This window comes from Amborella trichopoda, chromosome 13, assembly GCF_054954075.1.
Source record: "Amborella trichopoda isolate Santa Cruz 75 chromosome 13, AtrichopodaSantaCruz75HAP2 v2.0, whole genome shotgun sequence".
Lineage (NCBI taxonomy): Eukaryota > Viridiplantae > Streptophyta > Magnoliopsida > Amborellales > Amborellaceae > Amborella > Amborella trichopoda.
The window spans coordinates 10,924,296-10,948,219 of record NC_142348.1 but is presented as its reverse complement, the minus strand read 5'-3'; the positions used below and the strand labels follow the sequence as shown (position 1 = coordinate 10,948,219).

The 23,924-nt window shown below is 36.9% G+C and overlaps 1 protein-coding gene and 1 long non-coding RNA gene across 3 annotated transcripts; one reads left to right on the top strand and one right to left on the bottom strand.

The window, feature by feature from the left end:
* LOC18432142 (alpha/beta-Hydrolases superfamily protein) lies at window positions 1-10,879 on the top strand. The gene is given in 9 exon segments (XM_088854912.1): window positions 1-179; window positions 182-234; window positions 3,195-3,239; window positions 3,420-3,558; window positions 3,795-3,864; window positions 3,953-4,001; window positions 4,204-4,301; window positions 7,250-7,388; window positions 10,284-10,879. Coding segments are annotated over 9 exon segments (807 nt in total). The 5' UTR covers window positions 1-148; the 3' UTR covers window positions 10,467-10,879.
* Window positions 7,977-23,924, bottom strand: LOC148779030 (uncharacterized). Of its 2 annotated transcripts, none has more exons than XR_016046889.1 (3): window positions 23,647-23,924; window positions 8,838-8,922; window positions 7,977-8,720 (listed from the first exon to the last, which is right to left on the bottom strand). It is a non-coding gene; the product is annotated as an uncharacterized LOC148779030 (long non-coding RNA). The 2 variants fall into 2 exon arrangements; XR_016046890.1 differs by having other exon boundaries at window positions 23,657-23,924.

The window sequence follows — 23,924 nt, the reverse complement described above, 5'->3', positions numbered from 1 at the left end:
TATCATCTGAGCGATGGGCAAAATCGTCATTTTCACAAGCTTCCCTCTGGTCTGAACATGGAGGTCATAGCTCAGAGAGGAAAAGTAGAAGACCCAACTGGAAATTTATCCCCAAAATGCCCCCTGGTATTTGTACACGGAAGCTTTCATGCCGCTTGGTGTTGGGCTGTACATTGGCTGCCATTTTTTGCCAACAATGGATATGATTGTTATGCCATTAGTCTCTTGGGTCAGGTACTCCTTTTACTTATTTAGAAGACCCAATTCTTCGTTTTTTTTTTTTTTTGGGGTTGGGGGTGGTTGTTTTCTAAATTCTCTTAACTACTAAATCTTTCCTTATTTGTGTTTTTGGATACATTGTAGTTGCTATTTTTTATTTTTTATTGTTTTGAACTGAGCTGATTGGCTTGTATATGGATTTTGTTATGTTTATTTTCATTTCTTTATTATTTCTATTCTTTGGGTAACTTTGATTAATCTTTTATAAGTTGGGTAATTATGTTTCCATTTTAGGATCAGTGGGTGCTTCAAAATTGTTTATAGAACATTTTGAAATGATTTATTCGTCTTGTTTTTGATGGATTGAGGGCAGTTTGAGAGTATTTATCTTCAATTAATGACTGCACATCGCTGTATGACTGCTAGTCGTTTCAATGCATTGTTATGGGGCGCTTCAACCTTCAAGATGGGAGGATTAGTTTAGGAATAATACTGTCATCTACGTTTTGTCTGTCCATGAAGGCAAACAAGTTAAAGTTACGTCAACAGTTAGTATTAATTTAAGAGCAAGTATTAATTTAAGAGCAAATAAATTTTGACAGACATGTGGCTGCCCCTGATTCAGAAAATATAAAGTTGGTTTTATTTAGAAATGTCAAGTTCATACTTAAAACATTATCTTCTGCGCTAAAATTGAATGGATATTGTTTTCAATCTACCATAAGGGATACCAGGGTTCAGAAACCATGGTTTCCCTCACAGTTTTATATTTTTGTGCAACGGGATAAAGAATTTATAACATTTTGTATTGACTCTCCATGTAGCATTCTTTTTCTGACCCATTTAACATTCAAAACTTTGGAAACCATGTAACAAAATGTATGCATTTCTTCCCCTTCTTTCCAGATTCTACTATGCTTGACTTCATGAGGCGTGAAGAATTTAGTCATCTAAGCTTAGATAGATCCTTCATTTTTTCATGTGAACTTCTTCTTGTAGGCACATCGTGTACCCTGTATACCATGTGATTCATCAAACAACATTTTGGTTATGGTAACTCATGATATTCTTTTTCAATTTGATAAGCATGCTCAAGTTTCTCAATACAGTCGCAACAATGTGCTACTTTTGAAGTTTGGGTATATGATATTCCTGGCTGGATGATTCAAGATGTGGCCTGCAACATATGTTATAGGCATTTTGATCTAGCGAACCCAATTGGCTGGAGTTCAACATATGTCTCAGTGATTCTGATCTATTACAAACTCTGATCAATTAACAGATCCATGAGAAATAGAATGAGCCATTCACTGTAAAGTATCTAGATTGTTTCTTATGCCGACTCATTTGCATAGTGTGTGTGTGTGTGTGTGTGTGTGTGTGTGTGTATATATATATATATATATATATATATAAGGTGCAGTTTGTATAGAGCCTAGGCTCTAAACCATCAAATTAGAGCCTACCTTCAAATAGTGTCGAGAAATATGGTTTCACTACTGAGAATCTTTGTGATAGCCTTAAAATATAATTTCATCTTCATTTATAAAGTTTAAAGCTTAGTGTAGATCAATAGATCTATGAAAATCTTGAAAATTGACGGTCCAAAAATGCATTATAAAATATCCTATTTCCAAAACTTGAAATCTATTTTTTTTTCATGTCTATGCATTTAGATGTCGAGATGATCAATTTGAAGATTTTTGGGCATGAAAACAACCTCTTCTAGTAAAATTTTTGAGGTAGGCTCAAATTTGATTGTTTAGAGCCTCGGCTCGATATAAACTTTCACCATATATATATATATATATATAGAGGGGAATGATATATATGCATTAAATATAGAGTAATTATTTGGGTTCTTTTTGGTGGATTATGTGATTCTATTTAAATGATTGGAAAAAAAGAAAAAAAATTAGAGACCACTATAACCAATTTTCAACTAGATAAATAAAGGACACGGTTTCTATGCGGCCAGCCCGCATATTGTAGAAATGTGGGCTTGGCAATAAATATATATTTTTAAATATAATTTGATCCTAATATTTGGAGAATATATAATCTTCAACATGGAGATCATGAATACAAAAAAAAAAAATTTGAAGACTAGAAATAATAATTATATTAAGAAAACATTTGGATCGTTAGTTACACTTGTTTTTAGATGGACCACCTATTTGCATGCATCTTTAAGATGGATGCTTTATACCTCTGGACTGCATATTGTAGAAATGCGATCGAGCCCGCATGAAACAATTTTCCATAAAATAAATACATATAGAATCTTAATGCAATTGCTTTGGTCCAAATGATAGTTTCTGGCATGCAGAACACAATGCATAGCATAGGCCACTTGTTTAAAATCAGCTTATAATTGATCTTTGTTTAATTAAAATACTTGCCAATTGATTCATTTGTGTAATCTGTGTTCTCATAGTCATAAATTAATCCCTTACTGGGTGCATTAGCCAGAAGGATTTGGGGAATGTGTATTAACCAGAGTTACAATGAAATTTTGTGCTTGGTGGAAAGTGTCCTTGGAGTACTCTTTTGTCCTAAAATAGCAGCTTAGTTGCTATCAATGCCTATGAAATATATCTACTGCAAAGTACCAAGAGAAATATTTGTTGGAGCTTGTGCAAGAATGGACAATGCACAAAAGAATAATCACTGACATACTCCACCATGTAGGTAAATCTGTATTACCAGATTTACAGTCCTGCTTTTTGTGAATGGATCAGGAATACGTGAGGGTACTGGGGCAAAGTTACTCTTAAGAACGCACTTCATTAGGTCTTCATGTTTCCTACATGTAACTACATTTATCTGTACCTGTCCAGCTATACACACTGGTTATGTCAGAGCTATCTTTGGTCAACTTGCTAAAATACTAGCTATGTATAGCTCTTTATTAATTTTCTTCTTTCTTCATGCAAACCCAGTTTTGACCTTATGCTTTGTTGTATGCCAAGTAGGGCGAAAGTGATGTGCCTACAGGGCCAGTGGCTGCTTCTCTTCAGGTATTGGCATGAAGTGCAATCCGTGTATTTCCATTTAGATGTAAACTTCTAATTGGATACTTGTCAATAAAAATAAAAAAGTATATCTAACTGGAAGCTTTGTTTTTCCTTATTTTACCTTAGATAGTTTAGTCCTTTTGGATCTATGGTTTTATTTGACTGCTTCAAGTTCTGCAGTAGACACATGCAAGTGATGTAGCTCACTTTATCAGGGAGGAGATTGGATCACAATCGGTGCTGATTGGACATTCGTTTGGAGGACTCATAGTTCAATCCTACATTTCAAATATGATTCGACCTTTGAAATCATCAAATTCTGGTGGGTCGGGGGAGGGGATTACAGGCCCCTACCCTTTTTCTAGAAAGAGTCAATTTTTTTGGAAGTGTTAGTGAGAATGGAGGCCGTGAACAAGTGAGAATGGAGGCCGTGAACCTTAACTGGGGCTTGGGTGGTACGACCACCACGACTCCAGCCCCATTCTCATAATTACACTGTCATAATTACTCTGCACTTCAACTTTATAAAAGTTAATTGATCTCATTTCTTATATTCAGAGAGGGAGGATTCGTACCCAGAACTTGCAGGAGCCATTCTTATCTGTTCTGTGCCTCCTTCTGGTAACAGGTGGATGATCTCAATTGTCACTTTTTTCTTATTGTCTCAAATATCAAAACTTGTTTTCATAATGTGTATTATGTTCAATGTGTTTTAGTGGATTAGTATGGCGGTATGTCTTCTCCAGACCCGCTGCTGCTTTTAAGGTATGTTTTATTTTATGACATATTTCCCAAGTTATTCTTGACTGGCCAACTGATTATCACAATGGAAGAATTTTCTTTTTCAATGGAAGACTTGACATGGCTTTCATCTTTGAGTTTCTCCTTGGCACTTGTGCAAAGGACATCATCTTTTTGATGGAATTCCTGCCAGGCATATAAGAGTACATTTATTCTACTATTTCAGGTTACACTCAGCTTGGCAGCGAAAGCTTTTGCAACTTCTTTGCCCCTTTGTAAAGAAACATTTTTCTGTGAGGATATGGGAGACCGGCTAGTACAACGGTTTGTTCACAAGCTCATCTTGCTTGTTACTTAATTGAAATCGATATCTATTTTCGTGAATTTTGGAAAAGTCCATTTGAAGCATCATTTTGTATCCATCAATTTCATGTACTAAGGATTCAGTTCAAAACGCTTAATTAAATATTCTCACTACTAATACAAGTAAAATTGCCAATTGATAAAAACTATAACCTAAATTGCTATGCACAAGTGTTATAAGATTCTTACAGTTCTCTGTTCTTTCTTTTTGGTGGTATGTTGGATTATTGAATAGCATGTTACATAACATTGGGCTCAGCAGGTTAGGATCTTCCTACTGCAGATGTGGTCTTGTGCTTCAGAATTGAGAGTTGGCATGCTTATATTATTATGATAGACTTTCTTATGTCTTCATCTCTGTAAATGTTACCTTAGAGTCTAATTTGGCTCCTATTTTCCATTGTGCTGTTGTCTTCGTAGATACAGCATTGAGCCCATGGTTTCACAATCAAATTGTAGTTTCTTTTTTTCATTTTGTGAGATTTTGATATATCAATTTGTCCATTTGCTCATATTTACTGTTCTTACTGAACTTCTCTTCGACCATTTAGCTTTTGTTGGTACCCTTGTTAGTTGAGGTCTTTGGATGCTTCAAAAACACAGTGTTCTAAGCCCCAACCTCCAATTAATACACTAAGATCAGGAAGCTGATATATGCTGTACTCTTCATTGGTAGGACTAACACACTTGAAATCGAAAACAAACATTATTTATGAACATATAATGAATCAACTTTAGGCTTATTATATTTTTAGGTTTATGTTTTATTTCATTAATGAGACTTGCGTTAAAGTTTAAGGTAGTAAAAGGGAGTATAAATGATGAAATAACAACAAAAGCCCAAAAAGGCAGTGTTTGTACCATACTTACCCGAAGCGAATCGGAAACCGAATCGATTTAGGAATCGAAAGCTCGGAATCACCGGCGGCTGGAAGATTCTGTACAAGAGGAATCATGGGGGACGAGATTCCTATTTTTAGGAATCTAGATTCAACCAAAATAGAATTGAGATCCCACCTAGATGGAATCAAGATTCTTAGCTCTTTGGAATCGGGTTTCCAACCCAGTTGGAATCAACAAATCTGGAATCAAGATTCTGTCATATATGGAATTGGGATTCCGACATCTTTGGAATCGAGAGGGAATTGATAGGGAAACAATACATGTCGTAATGTCATTCATTGACTGACATGCCACTCATGCATGTTTACATTATTTCTAACATCTTGGAGTTGCAATCTCTCCATTGAATTAATACAATACATACTTAAAGAATTAAGTAGAGAACATGGACCACTACTTTGGTTTCTATTGGTCAAATGCCAAAAAGGGTGACTACACCTTGTATTTGAGATTGAGTTTCAGCTTGAGTAGTTTTATACCTTGAAAACTTCTAAACATCACTCCTCAGAATATAAAAAGAAACGAAAAAAGGGGAGAAGTGGTAGAATTCCAGTAAAGGTGGAAACCAGTTTCAACAAGTGTAGAATCGAGATGCACCAATTGTGGAATTGGGAATCAGTAAATATTGGAAACAAGATTCTATAAGTATTAGAATTGATATCCCTAAAATAAGGAATTAATATTCTAGACTTCACGGAAATGGGTTCCGTGAAGATTCTTAGTTAGAATCGTTGAATCGGGGTTCCAAATCGGAATTGCGACCTCTAGTGAGAGATTCGGGTAACTATGGTTCGTACTTAACTACCCTTTCCCAATTGATACCCATATTTGGCAACCCTGTTGAGGAAGGGGTTGGCTTCCCTAGGTTATTAGTGAAAGTAACATTGTCAACTGGGTCGGAAACTGAATCACTGAGAAGAAAGTAACATTGTCTAGTTTGTCAACTGGCTCTTGGCTCACATTCAAATCCACCTGAAACTGAATCACTGAGAAGAACATTGTCATGGGCTAAATGGGTGTCACTGAAATTTGTTCCCATCAAACTGGCAGGCTTCGTATGATCAGTTATGTGCTGGAAAATTTTGGTGGAAGATGAAATTATATAGAATGGTGTTAGCAAGATGCTGCCATGTCCTCTGAAAGTTCTTCACTAGAACATGACAAGTCTTTTCTGGAATTGTCCACTATCCAATTGTATATGTGGGTAACTTGGGATGGTTTGGTCTCTCCATTTCTTCAATCTCCTTTATACAACAGTTTATTGCTGTGTAGAATAGTGTAACGCCCCACAACAAGCCAATTACAATACCTTAAGGTGGCTTCCTTCCTCTTCCTTGGATTGGGAGAGTGTCTAGTTTGTCTAAGGACTCTCCCAAGCAATTTGGCTTGGCTCTTGGTTTGGGACTATGAGAGCTTTAATTGGTGAATATGAACAAAGGTTAATGCTTTTAGTTTTTTAGGTGAGTTACCTTTCAAGAAAGAATTATTGTAGACCCATAACTCAATTGGCACATCACTATGGATTGTGTATTCGAAATTCAAAATCTAATGTAGAAGGTTAAGTTTTACTACTATTGGGATGAAATTGGGGAAGAAAAACTTTCTTGTAAATAACTCTCTTGAAATATTTAATCAACATATATACATTCCATAAAAATGGGTTGTATCAGTGCCTTCATTCTGCTAAATGAGTTTTTGGGTTGGCCTTGCAGTTCCATTGGAGAATTGAGGTGCAAACTCTGATTATAAATCTACTGAAATACCGTCCGTAAAAAAATCCTCTTAGATCATTTGCTGATAATCTAATGCAGTTTTGCTCGTCAAGGAAACAATAATTTAATGAAGTTTGTTTCTGTCCTCTAGAAAGTAAGTTATGTTACTCTTAGATGTGTTTAGTTTGACCATTAAGAGTTCTTTTATAGTTCAATTGCCACAATATTACTTTGTACAAGTAAATGCTAGAAAAGTGAAAAATATTTCCTGTTTTCGTCCTTGCTTTTTGACAGCTACCAAGAATTAATGAAAGAAAGTTCAAGGATGCCATTGTTTGATCTGAGGAAGCTTAATGCATCATTGCCAGTGCCTCCAGTTCCAAATAATTGTCTAAGCATCCTAGTAATGGGTGCAGCCAATGACTTTATAGTGGTAAGTATGCCATTAAGATTCTAATGTTGATGTTCCTCTTTATGTTCCCCATGTTAGGCAGCTCTTTATGTTGTATTGCATTAAAGTTCTTATTTTGGTATGTATTGCAATGGAAAAATTCAGCTTATTAATTTGTACTTTTAGATTACGCATGATATATAAAGACATAAAGCAATGCATGCACTCACGTATATTTGTATACCTCTACATATGTATCTATGGGCACCTTTATGGACACACAATCATATGTACATATAGACCTATTATTTGAGTGTCATCAATAGTGATGGAGGTATACATAAACTGATAAACAACAAAGGCAGAACTGTCTAAGGCTTTTTCAATTTGCAAATACTCTGAACATGTAAATGATATTTTCCCCATCGTTTATCCCTTGACCATCTGGCACAAACAAAATAGCTTGAAGCCAGGATTTAGCAAAAAAGAAGATAGAGAAGATCCAAAATTACAGAGATTAAAAAACTAGAGATAAAAGAAGGAGCACTTGCTGCTCTAGAATTTTGAATAAAGTCCATAACAAGATGGCTTCATAATGCTTGAGTACATTTCTTATATAAGAAAACCCTATTTAAGACTTAATCCTGGCCATCCAACTAGCCATTTATTATAAAATTTTAAGTGAAAAAAAAGACAAAAGACCTTAGAAATTACTACTTATGCCCTTAAGTGAATAAAATGACTCAAGAAATAAATAAAACACATAAAAAGACAGATTTAATGACTATTTTTGCCTTCTGCAGTTCCTCTTGTAAACATTAAGCTTGTTGATACTCGAGAGTAGTATTATGGGCTGCATCAGTCCCCCTTCCTCACAAGAATTTGCCCTTGAATTCAGTAGCTCGTCGTCTGAGGTATCACCATGATATAGAATGAGAAGCTTGACATTAAAAACATCGGAAGTGTGAACATGGGTGGGAAGCTTCAATTTGTAGGCATTGTCATTAATTTTTAGCACCACTTAACACGGTCCAAGCTTGCAGTGGCTCGACTTCTGATATTCCCCTGCTGGAAATCTACTAGTAAAGACTGCCCACACAGAATCTCCAACATCAAAAATCATATGCAGGCGATGTTTGTCAACGACGGCCTTATATTTGGCATTTGACTCTTTTAGCTGCTACCGAACCGCCTTGCTGCTAACTCGGCCCATATGTGGAACTGGTGCTCAATCAAGAGCATTCCTTGGGTTTTGTCCATAAACAATCTCAATGGGCTAAAACCTGTGGATTGATTCTTAGACCTGGTAAAAGCAAACTCAGCTTGACTTCTCTCGTAGAGAATGATTTCAGCAGCCCTTTCGGTGAGCATTTCCTATGTTAAACTCACTAGTTTAGAGTTTAGGGGAAAATACCTTGAACTCTTTAGTGTGAACCTCACTTCACACCCTAATTTCAAGTAAAACTCTAAAAAGAATATCGTTATCATTACCTCTGTCAACCCCATTCTCCTCTCTTCTTTCTCTGGGGACTAAGAAACCCGTTACCTCCTATATTTTCGAGAGTAGTATTCTGGGCTGCATCAACATCATTAGAAAAGCAACATTACTTTTTTGTAATATAAATTAGGAAAGTAGCCCCTTTTCTAATTCCTTATGGAAACTCAGATCCAGTAGGTGGAATGGAAATGGGCGAGTGTTCAGACTTCATGACTAAAAGAAAGATGGCTTGTTAGCGTAAAGCTTCTCGTTTACAGATACTCTATACGTTTTGGTCAACAAATCTACTTAACTCAATGTTCTTTACATGACTAAGTAGTTAAAAATTAGATGCTAGACATGCCTAAGAAGAATTGTTGAAGTGGGAGAGGGAGAATGTGAGGAGATGGTTTTCAACTAGGGACGGATTAGGATTTGGGATCGGCAGTTGATAGTTGAATTATCCATACACTTTTTCTACTTCTTAATATATTTTAATATTTTTGATAACTGGTTGGTAAATTACATCATCATTATCATCTCGGCCTGGTCTCAATTATTTGGGGTTGGATAATAAATCTTGTTTCGCCATTCCACTCTATCAAGGACCATACATAAACCATCACTTCTTTCCTCGCTACTTCCATCCATGTCCTTTGGTGCCTACCCCTTTAGAGCCTTCCACTTGAACCAAATCATTAGCCTAACCGATGTCGATTTAGGTTGACACTGCACATGACTAGACCACAAAAGTTTACTTTCCTCATTTTATCATCCATTGGAGCTACCTTTAAGTATTTCATTGATGCAAAGGACTATTTCATAGATATAGATTAATTTCAAGATTGTGTTATTCCCAACATGGATGGTTGAGTGGACTAAAGTGAGTCCAATTCGAGTCTATGAAAAATGGTATAGTTATTATAGTATTGACATCATTAGTGCTTGGGATTGTGTACTACTATTATTTTTGGTAAAAAGAGGTCACAAGCACGTTTAGCCATTGGATGTGAAATTCAATGGATGAAAGTGTGCACAACATTCGAGAAATTTTGTTTTCGACTCTGTGCCTAAACAATGTCACATTCTCAACCACCGGATTTCAATCTAATGGTAAGTGATGACTTGCTTATATCAAAAGTAAATTGTCTCATTGTATACATTTCCTTGTTGTTTTGTTCTCTTTGAAACTGTGTTGTTCCAACTTAATACTCTCCAGACATGACAAAAACCATATTAATGCATAGAAAAGAAAATTGAAATTCAGGCATCTGCAAATTATTTATGTGTATAGAATTAGATTATTTCAAGACAAAAATGACTAAATGATGTTTTTCAGCAGTCCTTATCGTTTCCTTATTATCTATAGATAATCTTTTCTGCAGTTCTTTTATGCAAAGTTTTCTTGCCAAATTTAAGCAGAATGGGATAATAGCATGAGATGGGAAACTATTATGCAGGATAATCAAGGGCTAAATGAGACGGCCAAGTTTTATGGCATTTTGCCAGTGGTTGTGGAAGGAGTTGCTCATGATATGATGCTGGACACTTGTTGGGAGAGGGGAGCAAGGGTAATATTATCTTGGCTAAATCAGGAGTTAAACAAACTAACAAGACTCTCACCTGGAGAAATCATGGAATGATTGGTATTGTCCTCTCCTCTGTTTCATATCCTTGTTCTTTTGTGTGGGTTTGTGTGCATTTTTCCAAAACGTTATGGCAAATGAGTTCAGGCACCTCTCTCTAATTTCACACACCCACTATGTAGCAAATTCACTTACTTGAAACTAGTTGTGTTTTCAGATAAAGGGCCCATTGAATAGGTGGTTTCTTTCTGGGATTGTATGCTATACCACTATTTACTTTTGGTACAATGTTACAATCACCTATAGCTGTCAGATGTGAAATCTGATAGCTTGGGGTATGGCTCAAAATGTGAATTTTTTTTTTTGGACTTTGAGCCAAGTCAATGGCACACCTTAGACAACCCAATTTCATATTCGATAGAAAGATTAACTATGACCTTCTTATACCAAAGGTAAATTGTTTTGCTTTATTTTATGGTTTTCCTTCCTAAAAGAGGAAGCATATCATTCATGCATTGTTTATGGTGTTCAATGTGAAGATTTGTTCACACATGTGCACAACACACACATTGAGAAGAAAAGGGACCAATTGAATAGGTGGTTTTCTAAAAGGGGAAGTATATTATGCATTGTCTATGGTGTTGAATTGGAAGATCTCTAAAGCCATACATGTTATGTGAGGTGTAGACCATTGGTCATACACTGTTCATCCTCAACAACATACTTCGGAGATGATCCATAATTTGGATGAGCTGTCTGCCGCTTTCCATAATTGGATCTATGGTAAGTGGAACTACAAGTTTCATCCCCATCGTCCCTTGTTGATATACCATTGAGGAATGGATGGTGGATGGTCCAACTCTGGATGCCACACCATAACAACAAGTGGATTAAACGGTTTTTCTTCTAAGAGAAGAAGGGCGGGGGTGGTAGAATTAATAATCTTCAAAATTCTGTATGTGGACATTAATATTTTCTTCAATTGTTAAATGTGCCTTTCTTGAAAAGGGTGGCATATATATATATATATATATATATATATATATATATATATATATATATATATATATATATATATATATATATATATATATATATATATATATATATATATATATATATATATATTAGCTTACTAGCTCATATGAACATATGAGCCCAACGGCCCATATTGAATCTGGGCCGATCTGACAATCAAGGATGTTCGATAGTATTTGAGTTTTTTTTTTTCTACAAATCCAAATTACTTGAAATTTTAAGTGTGTGTTTATAAAAAATAGACGAATTTTCAAAAAATATAAAAAAAATATTTTACATGAAATAAATTGACCAGAGTACCCTAAAAAATCTTTGGGGGGTATTTTGGTAATTTTGTTTTTTATGAATAAATTTTTTTATATTTTTATTAGGTGCGCTTTGATGAGAAGAACACACACCTAAAATTTCAAGTGATTTAGATTAGTAGAAAAAAAAAATTCAAATACTACCAGACATCCATGATCGTTTGATCGGTCCAGATTCAATCTGGGTCGTTGGGCTCATATGTTCATATGAGCTAGTGGGCTAATCCCTTCTTTTCCCTATATATATATATATATATGGCTAGCCAGGGTTCGACAATTGGCGGTTTTAAGTGGCACACGCCTATCCTCCAAGCCCTATCCCAACTATTTGGGTCGGTTACACCAATCATGTTCCACCATTCTACTCCACTAAAGGTTAGATTTTACTCTCAATAAGAACATAAATCACCTTATATTTTCTCACTACTTTCATCTATGTCCTCTTGGGCTTCCCCTTGCCCTTTAAGAGTCTTCTACTTGAACTAAATCGCACCTTTTAACCGATGTTGTATTAGACCCATGCTGTACGTCGCAAACCCACCTTAAGTCTAACTTCATTCATCTTATTGCCTATTGAAGCTGCACCTAAATTTTCTTAATGTATTCATTTCGAGTTCTATCCTTTCTTGTCTTGCTACTCATTCATCTGAATATCTTATCTCAGCTACACTTATTTTATGGGCATGTTGTCTATTTACCACCCAACATACTGTCTAATAAAGCATAGCTGGTTTTACAATTGTTTTATAGAACTTTCCCTTCAATTTTATTGGTATGCGGCAAATACATAAAACTCCGGATGTACATCTCCACTTCGCCTACCCAGCTCTAATTCTATGTGCGATATCTTCCTCAATCTCTCAATTTTTCTAAATTATCGATCCAAGATTTCATATAATATCTTTTATGCATTTCTTGACCATCAATCTTAACTACTACTTCGTTTTTACTCTTGATATTGCTAAACTCCAATGAAATACTATTCCTAATGTATACATGTGGTACATATTTATTCCAAATGAAAACTCCGATAATTATATTATCAGGTTCCTGATTTTGATGGGGAATTTGTTGGGGCCTAACAAATTTCGCGATGATATGGGTCATGGCCTAGTTCTCCCCTACAACCCTCTGGTTTATATTTTCTCCCTTTTTGACAGGCTTATCTAATGTTTTTCTTGGTTGCCCCCAAAACCCCATCCCACAAACCCATATTTTAATTATTCTTTTATTTTGTTTTGTTTTTTAAACACCGATTTTGACCTATCAAGTGATCTCACACAGATCTAGGAGGTGAACGATCCACCCTAATAATACAGGCTTTAAACACTGGTTGTAATTGTTGTCATTGTGCAAGCATTGTGATGGAGAAAGAGTGGGTACATACGAATGAACTAGTGGAATGCTTGATGGGCCTACTTTCATAACATTTCCATCAAATCAATTGATTTGAAGGTGATGACCTCTATGACCATTATGTTACCATGGTAACATGATCCGTGGCATGTCGAGTACAGACGAAGAGGTGTTGGGTGGAGCATGCATTTGGGGGTGGCAATGGATTCGGACCTGACCCATACCTGTCGGGTATACCTGATTCGGGTCTGGGTATGGGTCCAAGTTTTGGGCCCACGGGTAGGGTCCAGGTCCAATAAAGGATACCCGGATAGTCCTGGGTCCGGGTCCGGGTACAGGTCTTGCCATACCCGACCCGACGGGTATCCGGACTCGAATTTTTAGTTTACCCAAAGGCCAAAGCCCCAACCCTAAATCGTTTCAATACTTTTTGTCTTTCCCTAGTTTTCCAAACGGCCAAACCCCATCGTCGTCCTTCTCTGCTATTCTCCCTCTCAGTTTCTTGGAGACTAGCTCTCTTTGGATCTCAAATGTCTATCTCTCTCTCTAATCACCCACCCCTAAAAAAGTAGTTCTATGTTGCTCACCATTGTAGGCTACAAAAAATGAAGCTCATAGTGAGGGTGGCAATGGACCCGACCAAACCTAAGACCTGACGGGTACGGGTATGGGTCCAACTTTTGGACCCGACGGGTCAGGTCCGGGTCCACCCATACCCGACCAAGTCATAGAAATGGATGGTTGGGCCAATGTTATCCAAGTCCTGCATGGGATATTGAAACATTTTACCCTTGAATTGCAAGGCAAATTTTAAGTAGCACCTCACGAGTAACGATCATTGCGAAGAAAGGAACAGTTTCGATGCTCTCTCTCTCTCACTGTCTCTCTCTCTCTGTCTCTCTCCCTCTCTCTCTCTCTCTCTATATATATATATATATCAACACTACAAAACGTCTATAGGTGAAGTTCTACAGTACTTCACCTACAATTTTATCACCATTAAAAGTTTATCACATGGTCATAGATATTTGATAGTGCTTGGATTTTAATATTTTTTTTTACAAGTTATAATGATTTGAATTTTATAGGTGTGTGTGCCTTAGTGAGATGCAAATAAATAAAAGTATAAAACAAATAATTTGAATGATAAAAATTACACAAAATACTCCTATAAAGTTTCAGGGGTAATTTTATCATTTTATTTTATGACTATTATTTTTTTAATATTTTATTTTGATGCGACTTGATCATATATATACATGCCCAAAATTTTAGATAAATGTGATTAGGTGAAGGTCTACAGTACTTCACCTATACCTCATCCTTATTTAAAGTTTATCACACGGTCACAGTTGTCCGGTAGTATTTTAATTTTTCTAATTATTGGATTAATCATATTTATCTAAAATTTGGGACGTGTATATATATGACAAAGTCTCACCAAAATAAAATATTTAAAAAATAATAGTCATAAAATAAAATGATAAAATTACCCCTAAAACTTTATAGGGGTATTTTACATAATTTTTATCATTCAAATTATTTGTTTTATATTTTATTCATGTGCATCTCACTAAGGTTCATACACCTACAAAATTTTAGATCATTATGATTTATAAAAAAATATTAAAATTTAAACAATATCAGACATTTGTGGCCGTGTGATAAACTTTGAACGGTAATAAAGCCGTAGGTGAAGTAATGTAGAACTTTACCAATAGGCATATATATATATATATATATATATATATATATATATATATATATATATATATATATATATATATATTGTTTATGATGCAAAATCAGAGAGATCTATGGAGGAAGATCCCTCAGATCAGAACACCACAAACTGATTTTTAAAAAAAGATGATAGAGAATGTGGGGAAAATCAAATTCTGATTTGAGACCAGATCCGCCTAGAAACGAGCAGATCTGTTCTCAGATAAGTGGCAGCGCTAGCATTGATCCGAATATGAAACACAAAATAAAAAGCTATAAAAACTAATTTAATCTTATTAAAATGAAATAAAAGCAAAAAATAAATAATAAAAGAGTAAAAAACGATACCAAACCGGACCAGATGGCCCGAGACTTCCCGAGCCTTCGAGGGCTTGCCCGTATCAAAGCTGGTGCCTCTTTGTCTCTCTTTCTCCAAGTGCTGATTAGGCCTTAGCTTGGTTGAATGGTTTTTCTAATCTAAAGATAGCTTGGAACTAAGGTTTATTATATTAGGTTTTTCTTTCTCTGGGCTCTCTCTCTCCAACTTCTATACCCCCACGTCTCACCTCCCACTTTCTAACCTACATGTCCCACCTTTTTAAGAGGTGTCCTTAGTCTCCCACGTGCCACTTCCTTCCCAAAAAAAAGGACGTCAGTTTTATTTTCCTTAGAGACCTAATAGGGATGTAGAATAGATAACTACTAATACATGGGGATTTGCTAAGTGTGGAATGGATAACTACTAAAAGCTAAAGATTTGCTAGGTGTAGAATGAATAACTACTAAAAGTTGAGGATTTGCTAAGTGTGGATCATAAGATAGGACCATCGATTGTGGTGGTTTATGGTTTAGGGGTCTATTGAAATAGTGTAGTTCTATGGATTCAGGAAAATCATGAAATTTGCCAATTTAAAATGGGGCGTCTATAGTTGCCCCTCTTTAGCACTTCCTATCCTTCGAGGGATAGGTGAATGACAAAGAAGTAGACACTTTTTAACGCTCTCTGTCCTTCAAGGGGCAGATGCGCGGCAAAGATAATGTAGACATTTTAACTTTCGTCCTGATATTTAATGGTCAGAGGGCACACCAACTAATTCCTCCAAGTCATTGTGCTATCGAGCTCACCCACTTAGGGCATTTTCATCTTAGGGTTTTTGGCGTAAGATGTCGGTGAGTTCCACAAGCTTGAATCGAGTTGGATTTTTTGGCCATACCACTTAACTTCATGGGTTTTCACAATTTCAAATTCTTAAACCTGACATTTTATTTGATTTCCTTAGGGTTTCTTAAGGCTTTCTATAGTTTTTTCCTATTTAGGAAAGGCTTGTCTGGGAAAAAGGCTTGTTTGACCAATTTTGAAGAGAGAGAGAGATGAAGATATGAGGCGACAAAGCGGTAAATCATCATTTATGGGTATCAAGTTCCTTCGTTTTAGAAGTTGTTTTAGAGATTTTGAAACGAGAGAGAGATTCGAAATAAAACCCAAAGCAAGGACAAGTTGTGATTTTAACAAAGAAATTAAAGTTTTTGAAAATACAAAAGATATATAATGAAAATTTTGAAAAGAGAAAGATGTTTTGAAAAACAAATTTTGGTTAGCAGTTTTAACTCCTGCAACCATAGAGCCCTCTAAGCAGTTTAACGTCATGCAACGATGGACGGTGTAGTCGGTAGTTATACTCATACGATCGTGGAGTTTTTATTATTTTCATTATTATTGCTATTATTTTTTTGATGCCCCTATTGGGAGGTGGTTTTCTTTTAATGTAGGTCTTACAGTTTAACCACTTGTGACCCTTTTGATGGACCCTATGTGAGCATATCGGGTCCTTGCTTGAATCTTCGGGACGAGGAATCATAAAGTATTTCCTTATCTTCCAACCTCAGCTCTTGCATTTCAATTTAAAGGAGAGTTCTTTGGAGGTTTCGAGCAGAACATAGTTTTGAAAATATAGGATACTGCCGATGGGTGTTCAGAATATCTTTGGATTTCCGATTTCGTTCCTCCACCATTCACCTTTTGAAGCTCCAGATGACAGAGGACCTTAACAATATTCCATCAGGCTAATTCCATCGAGCTAATGCTCATTGATTTTTCTCTTGACATCATTTTAACTCAGGAAGAAGGAAGAGAAGATGTTTAGAGATAAAGGACTTTGGAGAATAGATGGAAGGAGATAACTTCTTCTTTTTCATCGCCCCGGGTCCCTTTCAAGTGTTCAGCATAGTAAACTTTTTTCCAACGCTTATGGTTCATTTCGAATTTTCAGCCCTGCGGGTTTTTTTATTTTTTTATTTTTTTTATCGTTCCAGGGACCCTTTCGGGTTTGCAGCCTGGTAGCCTTTTTTCCATTGCTTGGGGATCCTTTCGAATTTTCAGCCCATCGAATTTTTTTTTTTTTTTTTTTTGAAAAACAAAACAATGACAAAGGAAGAGGGGGAGGAGGAAGAAGAGTCAAAGGTGCTCATTTTCTTTTTTCTAGCAATTCGCCTTAAGATCATGTAAAAATTTGGTCATCTTTCCCTCCTCCAAGTAGCAGGGAGGTTATAATATCGGTCTTCCTCTGATTTCCCTTGACTTAGGTTGGCATCCAAAATCTCTTTGACAATGATTGTTGAATCTCAGTTGAACTTTTCCTTTAAATTGCTTTACTTGAACCTTGATTTTGAGACTAAAATCACTCTAAGTTTCTTAATCTCTCTGTCTTTTGTATGGACGGATAGGCTCATCAGGGTTTTCTCGTTAATAGAGTACTTTATGTTATACATTAGGAGTTAATTCCTTTTGAAGTGTGAGACATGAATGCCTCATTTGATTATTCGCAGGGGGTGAGTGATCACCCAACTCCTTTTCGGTTATCATTTTCATTGCAAATTTCGAATTGCTTTTTGGAGGTTGACTCTGTGGTAGGCTCTTTCTCAGTGCTCGAGCTTATATGAGACTCTCGCACAAGAAGAGTGGTTGAGTTGGTATTAGATGGCCTTATGGCATGTTGGGAGAGAAGGGTTCAATCTCATTAGTTGCCCCTATTGTATTAAATGACCTTATGACGTATTGAGAGTCAACAAACAAGGGTTCAATATTGTTAGTTGCCCCTATTGTATCCTCTTCATGAGAGGAATTTGTCCCTATTGAATATTTTGATGGGGTTACCCTTGCAGGGCTTTCTGTTCTATTGAAAACTTGTTCTTCATAGGATGAATTCTCTTGACATGGTGGTGTTCTGGTTATCGGAGTTGTGCTCATGCTGTTTATGACTTTGAGAGAGCCTGTCTCTTGAGGAGGTAACATGGTCGGATTTTCAATATCAACTTCTTGATCCAAGATTGGTGGATCATTCAAGAAATCTTATGAAGGTAGCCCAGGTGGGCCCCTTAGAATTTCCAAAAGTTCGAGGTCAACTCTAGTGAAAATGCCAAATATTTGGGAATAGTCAAATTTGGGCTCTTTGCTTCTCCATAATCTATAACTGGGTTCACCTCGAGAGGTGACTCGGTTAAATCTTCTAAGCTTAGCTCCTCATCCCATATAAGTGGCCAAGAAGCCTAGTGAAGGTGCTCAGGTGGGCCCTTTAGAATTTTCAAAGGTTCAATTTCTTTTGATATTTGAGGTGTTGGCCCCTTGTTTGGGAGCGTAATGTGAGACTTTGGGGTGTTGACCTCTTGTTTGAGAAGATGATCCCTTTTTGTTGATCTGGATCACATCAATTTTTAACATGTCGTCCTCATCATATTGATCCCACTTAGATGGGTCGTCAAGGTTTGAGGTGAAGGGCTTCCTGTTAGAACTTGCTCATTTGCCCCCTCACGAGTTGTTGTTCAAGAATTAAGGTTTTTCTTACCGTCATGGGATTGGGAATCTATAGCTTCAAAACCTTGGTTGAGCTTATGCTCAAGTTCATATTGCTCTTTCGAGTTTGATTCGTTACCGCACACGTATGAACCATTTATTGTATTGACTTCGAAGTACGGGTTGAAGAGTTCATATGCCCTAGTGTGACTCTTGATGATGGGGATTTATTGTGTCACTTTTGGGAGTATATCTTGGAGTGGAATTGCATATGTGATACCCCTTTCTTCGGTTATGGGCTTGGAGCTAAGGTCATCCTCATTACTTTGATCTTGAGTATCCTTAGTCATTAACTCCTGGGTGAGGTTATACTCATTTTGTCTTTTTCTACTAGACTTTCTAGTTGAGTTCTTCTTGTACTCCAAGGCCTTTGTGGATGTTCTTCGGGTTTGGGCACAACTTGTGATTCTCTTGAGTTAATCAGGTTGACATCAATATTCTTTGTCAAGACATCTAGAGTTCTTGATTCTTTTCTTCATTTTGGACACTTATCATGCCGTTATCGATGAGATCTTGAACTTTTTGTCTGAAAGCTCGACATTCCTCAGTGCTATGGGCATAGTTTTGATGCCAATCGCACTATCGAGATATATTGACTCCATGGAAAGGAGGAATCTTGGGTTCTGTCGATAATTCTATGAGCCTTGCCTTAAGAAACTTCTTAATGACATAGGTCATAGGCTCATCAATGGAACTGAATTCCCTTAGTGTGGAAGTTTACATTCTCCATGTGGTAGAATAAATTTTAGTCTTTTCTGGTGAATGGTTTGCAAAAGGGTTACTTTTCTTGATCATGTTCACTTCTCCTTTTTTGAGAGGGTTTCTCGGCTGGGGCTTTATCTTCCTTGGCTTGCTCATATCACAATATTCTTTCAAGCATAACATCAAATGAGTAAGGGACTGCCCCCATATTGAAGAACATGATATATTCTGGAGTCATGTTCTCTAATGTCATGCTTACTTTCGCGGCTTTCGGGAGTGGAGTTTCAATAACTTACATGACGGCCTCTCTGAATCTGGTTATAAATAGATAAGGAGACTCGCCTGACTTCTGTTTGATAGAAGTTAACTCACCAAGGGTGACGGGTCTTGGCTTTCCTCCGCTATAGCAGTAGGAAAATTGCCTGAACATTTCGTCAGGAGTTGCTTGAGGGTTATTCTTCATGAATCTTCGATGTCACATCAAGGGTTCTTCTAATAAGCTATGCAAGAACATGACCTTAAGTTGGTTGGGTCGGTCTCGTAGTGTGTGGACCATCAATAAGTAAGCGTTGATGTGTGCCTCAGGATCATCTTTCCTTGAAAATCTGTTTCTGAACCACTGGTAGATCTTATAAGTTTCCTAGAATTTCTTGTACATAAACTTTAGGAGTTGAGAAATCTCATATTCTCATTTTGTCTAAAGAGTCTTGGAGGTGTTTCATACGAGCGACTTGAGCCGTCGTTATAGCTGTGAGCTGGCTCGGTTGTATGGTCTGTTGAACCTGACTTTGTGGTATGTGGCTCGTATAAATTGGCTGTGGGGCGCATGCAACGGGTTGCCCTAAGGACTGAGCTCGATGAATGTGTTGAACTTGATGTGTCGGTTTTCAACTTGTAGACTCACCCAAGTTGAATTGAACTAGAGAATACCCATCACTTGGAGGATGTACAACTTGGCCATGCGAGGAGGCCTGCAGGATAGGATCACCACTTAACTGGGATGGACGCCTCAAGTTGCTATGACGACTAGACCTCTGACCTTGGGTGGCTAGGTCTATCTGACCATAACCTTGATTGGGTGATCTATCCCTAGGGTTAGGGTATTCTCTTGCCCCAACACTGGACTGAAAGAGTGAAGGAATGCCATAACTACTGTCAGATGGAGTTTGCCTTTTAGGTAGTCTTGGGCTCGAGTGATGATTATAACTAGACCCCTGGCCCGTAGAGGGTTAGATTTGGAAGCTAATAGCCCTAGGATTATTCTGGTTTGAGCCAAAATGTTGGGCTTGGCCTATGGCTTGACCTTCTGACCTAACTTTCCTGGATTGAGTGTGCTAGATGGTGCATCCTCTATTGAGGAGGTCTTGAAAGTAATTATGCACCTTATGATTGTCTTTATATCGAGTTAGGTCAAAACCCTAATCTGTCCTGGTGATGGGTTGCTTGGGTAGATTTTTCCTAGTTGTATGTGAACCTACTTGCCCACTAACTGGCTGATTGCCAAGACTGGAATATTGGGCTTCTAATTGACCATTCGGGTTCACACGTCTGAGATTGGCTGACTCAGAGATTTGGGTCAGGGCCATATTCTTGTTGTGCCGACTGGATTTGAGGTTAACCCCTAGGTCTTGGAGGATTGCCCCCGGCCTGACCCCTTGACTATTCAAGGTGCTACGAATTTTATCAACCTGTTAGCTTATTGGCGTAGGACTTCTAGTTGGTGGCCTTGAAGGTGGCTTGGACGGCTAGGTTTGGTTCCATGTGGGTCGAGAGTTGGCTCACTAACACGAGTGCTATGGATGATTTGTGAGGGAGCACGGTGATGGTGTCTCTCAGACTAACTAGGTTCTCTGGATCTAGACTGAGCTGAGGCCATGGGGTTGGACCTTACTCTGCTATGATCTTGGGTCATGATTCCTAGACTCGGTGAGATCTAGACTCGATGCCTCAAGGGAGACCTAGTCTGACTCTAAGGGCAAAACCCTAATGAAGACCTAGGCTAGAACCTACATTGGATGAAATCTGCTAGACTCGGTGGGTTTTGGTTTAGACCCTGAACTAGGGTAAGTCTAGTCTAGCTCTAGAAGCAACTCTATGCTAAAACTTATGTTAGAACCTATATTGAGATCTAGACTAGATGGGTACTAGTCTTGGCTTGGACCAAGAGGAGGTCTAGGTTCGGACTTGGGTGTGAACCTGGTTTGGAGTTGAGCTGAGCTGGGTACAAGTCTGGGCTTGGACCAAGAGGGTTTTGAAGATCAGACTGGGTGTGGACCTGAATCGAATCAAGGTTGGGTTAGGCGCGAGCCCTTGGCTCGGATCAAAAGGGGGCCTAGATTCGGACCTGGGGGTGAACCTGGTTCGAACCTGGGCTAGGCTTAGTATAAGCCGGAACTTGGACCCAGAGGGTTCAGCTCGGACCAAAAGCGGGTCCGGACTGAGATCTAAGATTAACCAATAGAAATAAGCAAGCACAGCACACGAAATCTTTTGACCTAGATTATAGGTACGCTTGGCTTGAGAGTGGGTTTCTAACTATTGAAATGTAGCTAGGCTTATATAGGTCCCCACATAGGTCCTGGCCTCCTACTATAAGATTTCTCATTTTAAACGTTTCTCATTTGAAAAAAGTAAAGAATTAAAAATCTAATCTAACTATAAAAATAAGAGATAAAGAATTTCACAGCTAATCTATTCACTTATAAGGATACAGCAACATATAAGGCATTTGACAACTTAATGTACTATTTTTTTATTTTTTATTTTTTGAAAACGAAGTGGCAAAGAAGAAGCAATTTTTAACAAAGAGATTTTTTTTTTCTCACAAAGTTTTTTTTTTTTTTAAAGGATGGTAGACTTGAAAATGAACAAGAGATGGTGCAAGTCTTTTTTTTTTTTTTACACAAAGACGCCAAAAAAATGATGATTTTTTTTTAAATGGCTAAATGTGTAATTTTTTTTTCGTCTTTTTGGCTTTTTTTTTTTTATATAAGAAAGATGACCTTAAAAACACACTATTTTTTTTTTTTTTGGGAGATAGAATGGCCTTAAAATAGAATAAAACAATTATTATTTTTAAACAAAAAGGCCTTTTTTTTTTTTTTTTTTTGGAAACAAAGAAAGTTTTTCTTTTAGCAAAAGTTTTTATTTTCTATTTTTTTTTTGGAGATAGAATTGTCTTACAAAAACAAAAATTTCACAACAACGATCCTTTTTTTTTCTTTTTGAACCAAAAGGCCCTAAATTTTTTAATTTTTTTGAAATAATAATAATAATAATAAAAGAGCAAAATAAATTTTTTTTTTTTTTTTTAAGTGAAATGGCCTCAAAAACGTTTTTTTTTTTTTTTTTTTGAAGTCGAAGAGGCCTTAGAACATTTTTTTTTTTTTATAGAGACCAAAAAAAAATTCTAGAAAACTACGAAGGTAGTTAAAACAATAATAATAAAAGATAAATAAAAGCAGTTTTCACACAAGGTCTAGCTTTATACTCAGGCAATAGTTTTTGTTGCTGAGGTAGACGAACGAATCGAACGCGTATCAGTAAGGCAGACTCCTCACGACCATGGTCCTTGCGACCCCTTTCTCTTATTAAAGTTCAAAAGCCTCTCTTACTGTTATTTCTTCTTGTTACTTTAAAAAGCACGTGAGACCCAAACCTTTATCCCCTTGGAAGCATAAGATAAACATATAGACCCAAACCTTTATCCAATTCCCTTAGATACAGAAGATACAGCAAAAGAATAAACGTGCCCTATCTAGAAGGCAACTGGGTAACAAAGAGATATTCAAATGATGCCAACGAGAATAATACCATTTTTCTAACTTTTATTTCTTATGAGAAGATAAATAAATAAAAGAAATACTAAATTATAGAGAGGAATTGAAGTAAGGTTTTCCTATGGAAAACATTCTTTTTTTTTTCTCTCTCTTTTTCGTTTTTGTCGTGCACGGATCTAGCTCGAAATGCCCCACGGTGGGCGTCAAACTGTTTACGATGCAAAATCAGAGAGATCTTCAAAAGAATATCCCTCAGATCTGAACACCACAAACTGATTTTAAAAGAAGATGATAGAGAATATGGGGAAAATCGAATTCTGATCTGAGGTCAGATCAAGAAACGAGCGGATCTGATCTCAGATCAGTTGCAGCGCCAGCATTGATCCAAGTATGAAACACGAAATAAAAAGTAATACAAACTAATCTAATCTAATTAAAATGAAATAAAAGCAGAAAATAAATAATAAAAGAGTAACAAACGATACCAAACCGGACCAGATAGCCCATGACTCTCAAGCCTTTGAGGGATCGCCCGTATCAGAACCGGTACCCTCTTTGTCTCTCTTTCTCCAAGTGTTGACCAAGCCTTAGCCTGGTTGAATGATTTTTATGATCTAAAGATAGCTTAGAACTAGGTTTTCTTAGGTTAGGTTTTTCTTTCTCTAGGCTCTCTCTCTCTAACTTCTAACCTCCCACCTCCCACTTTCTAACCTACACCTCCCACATTTTTAAGAGGTGTCATTAGTCTCCCACGTGCCACCTC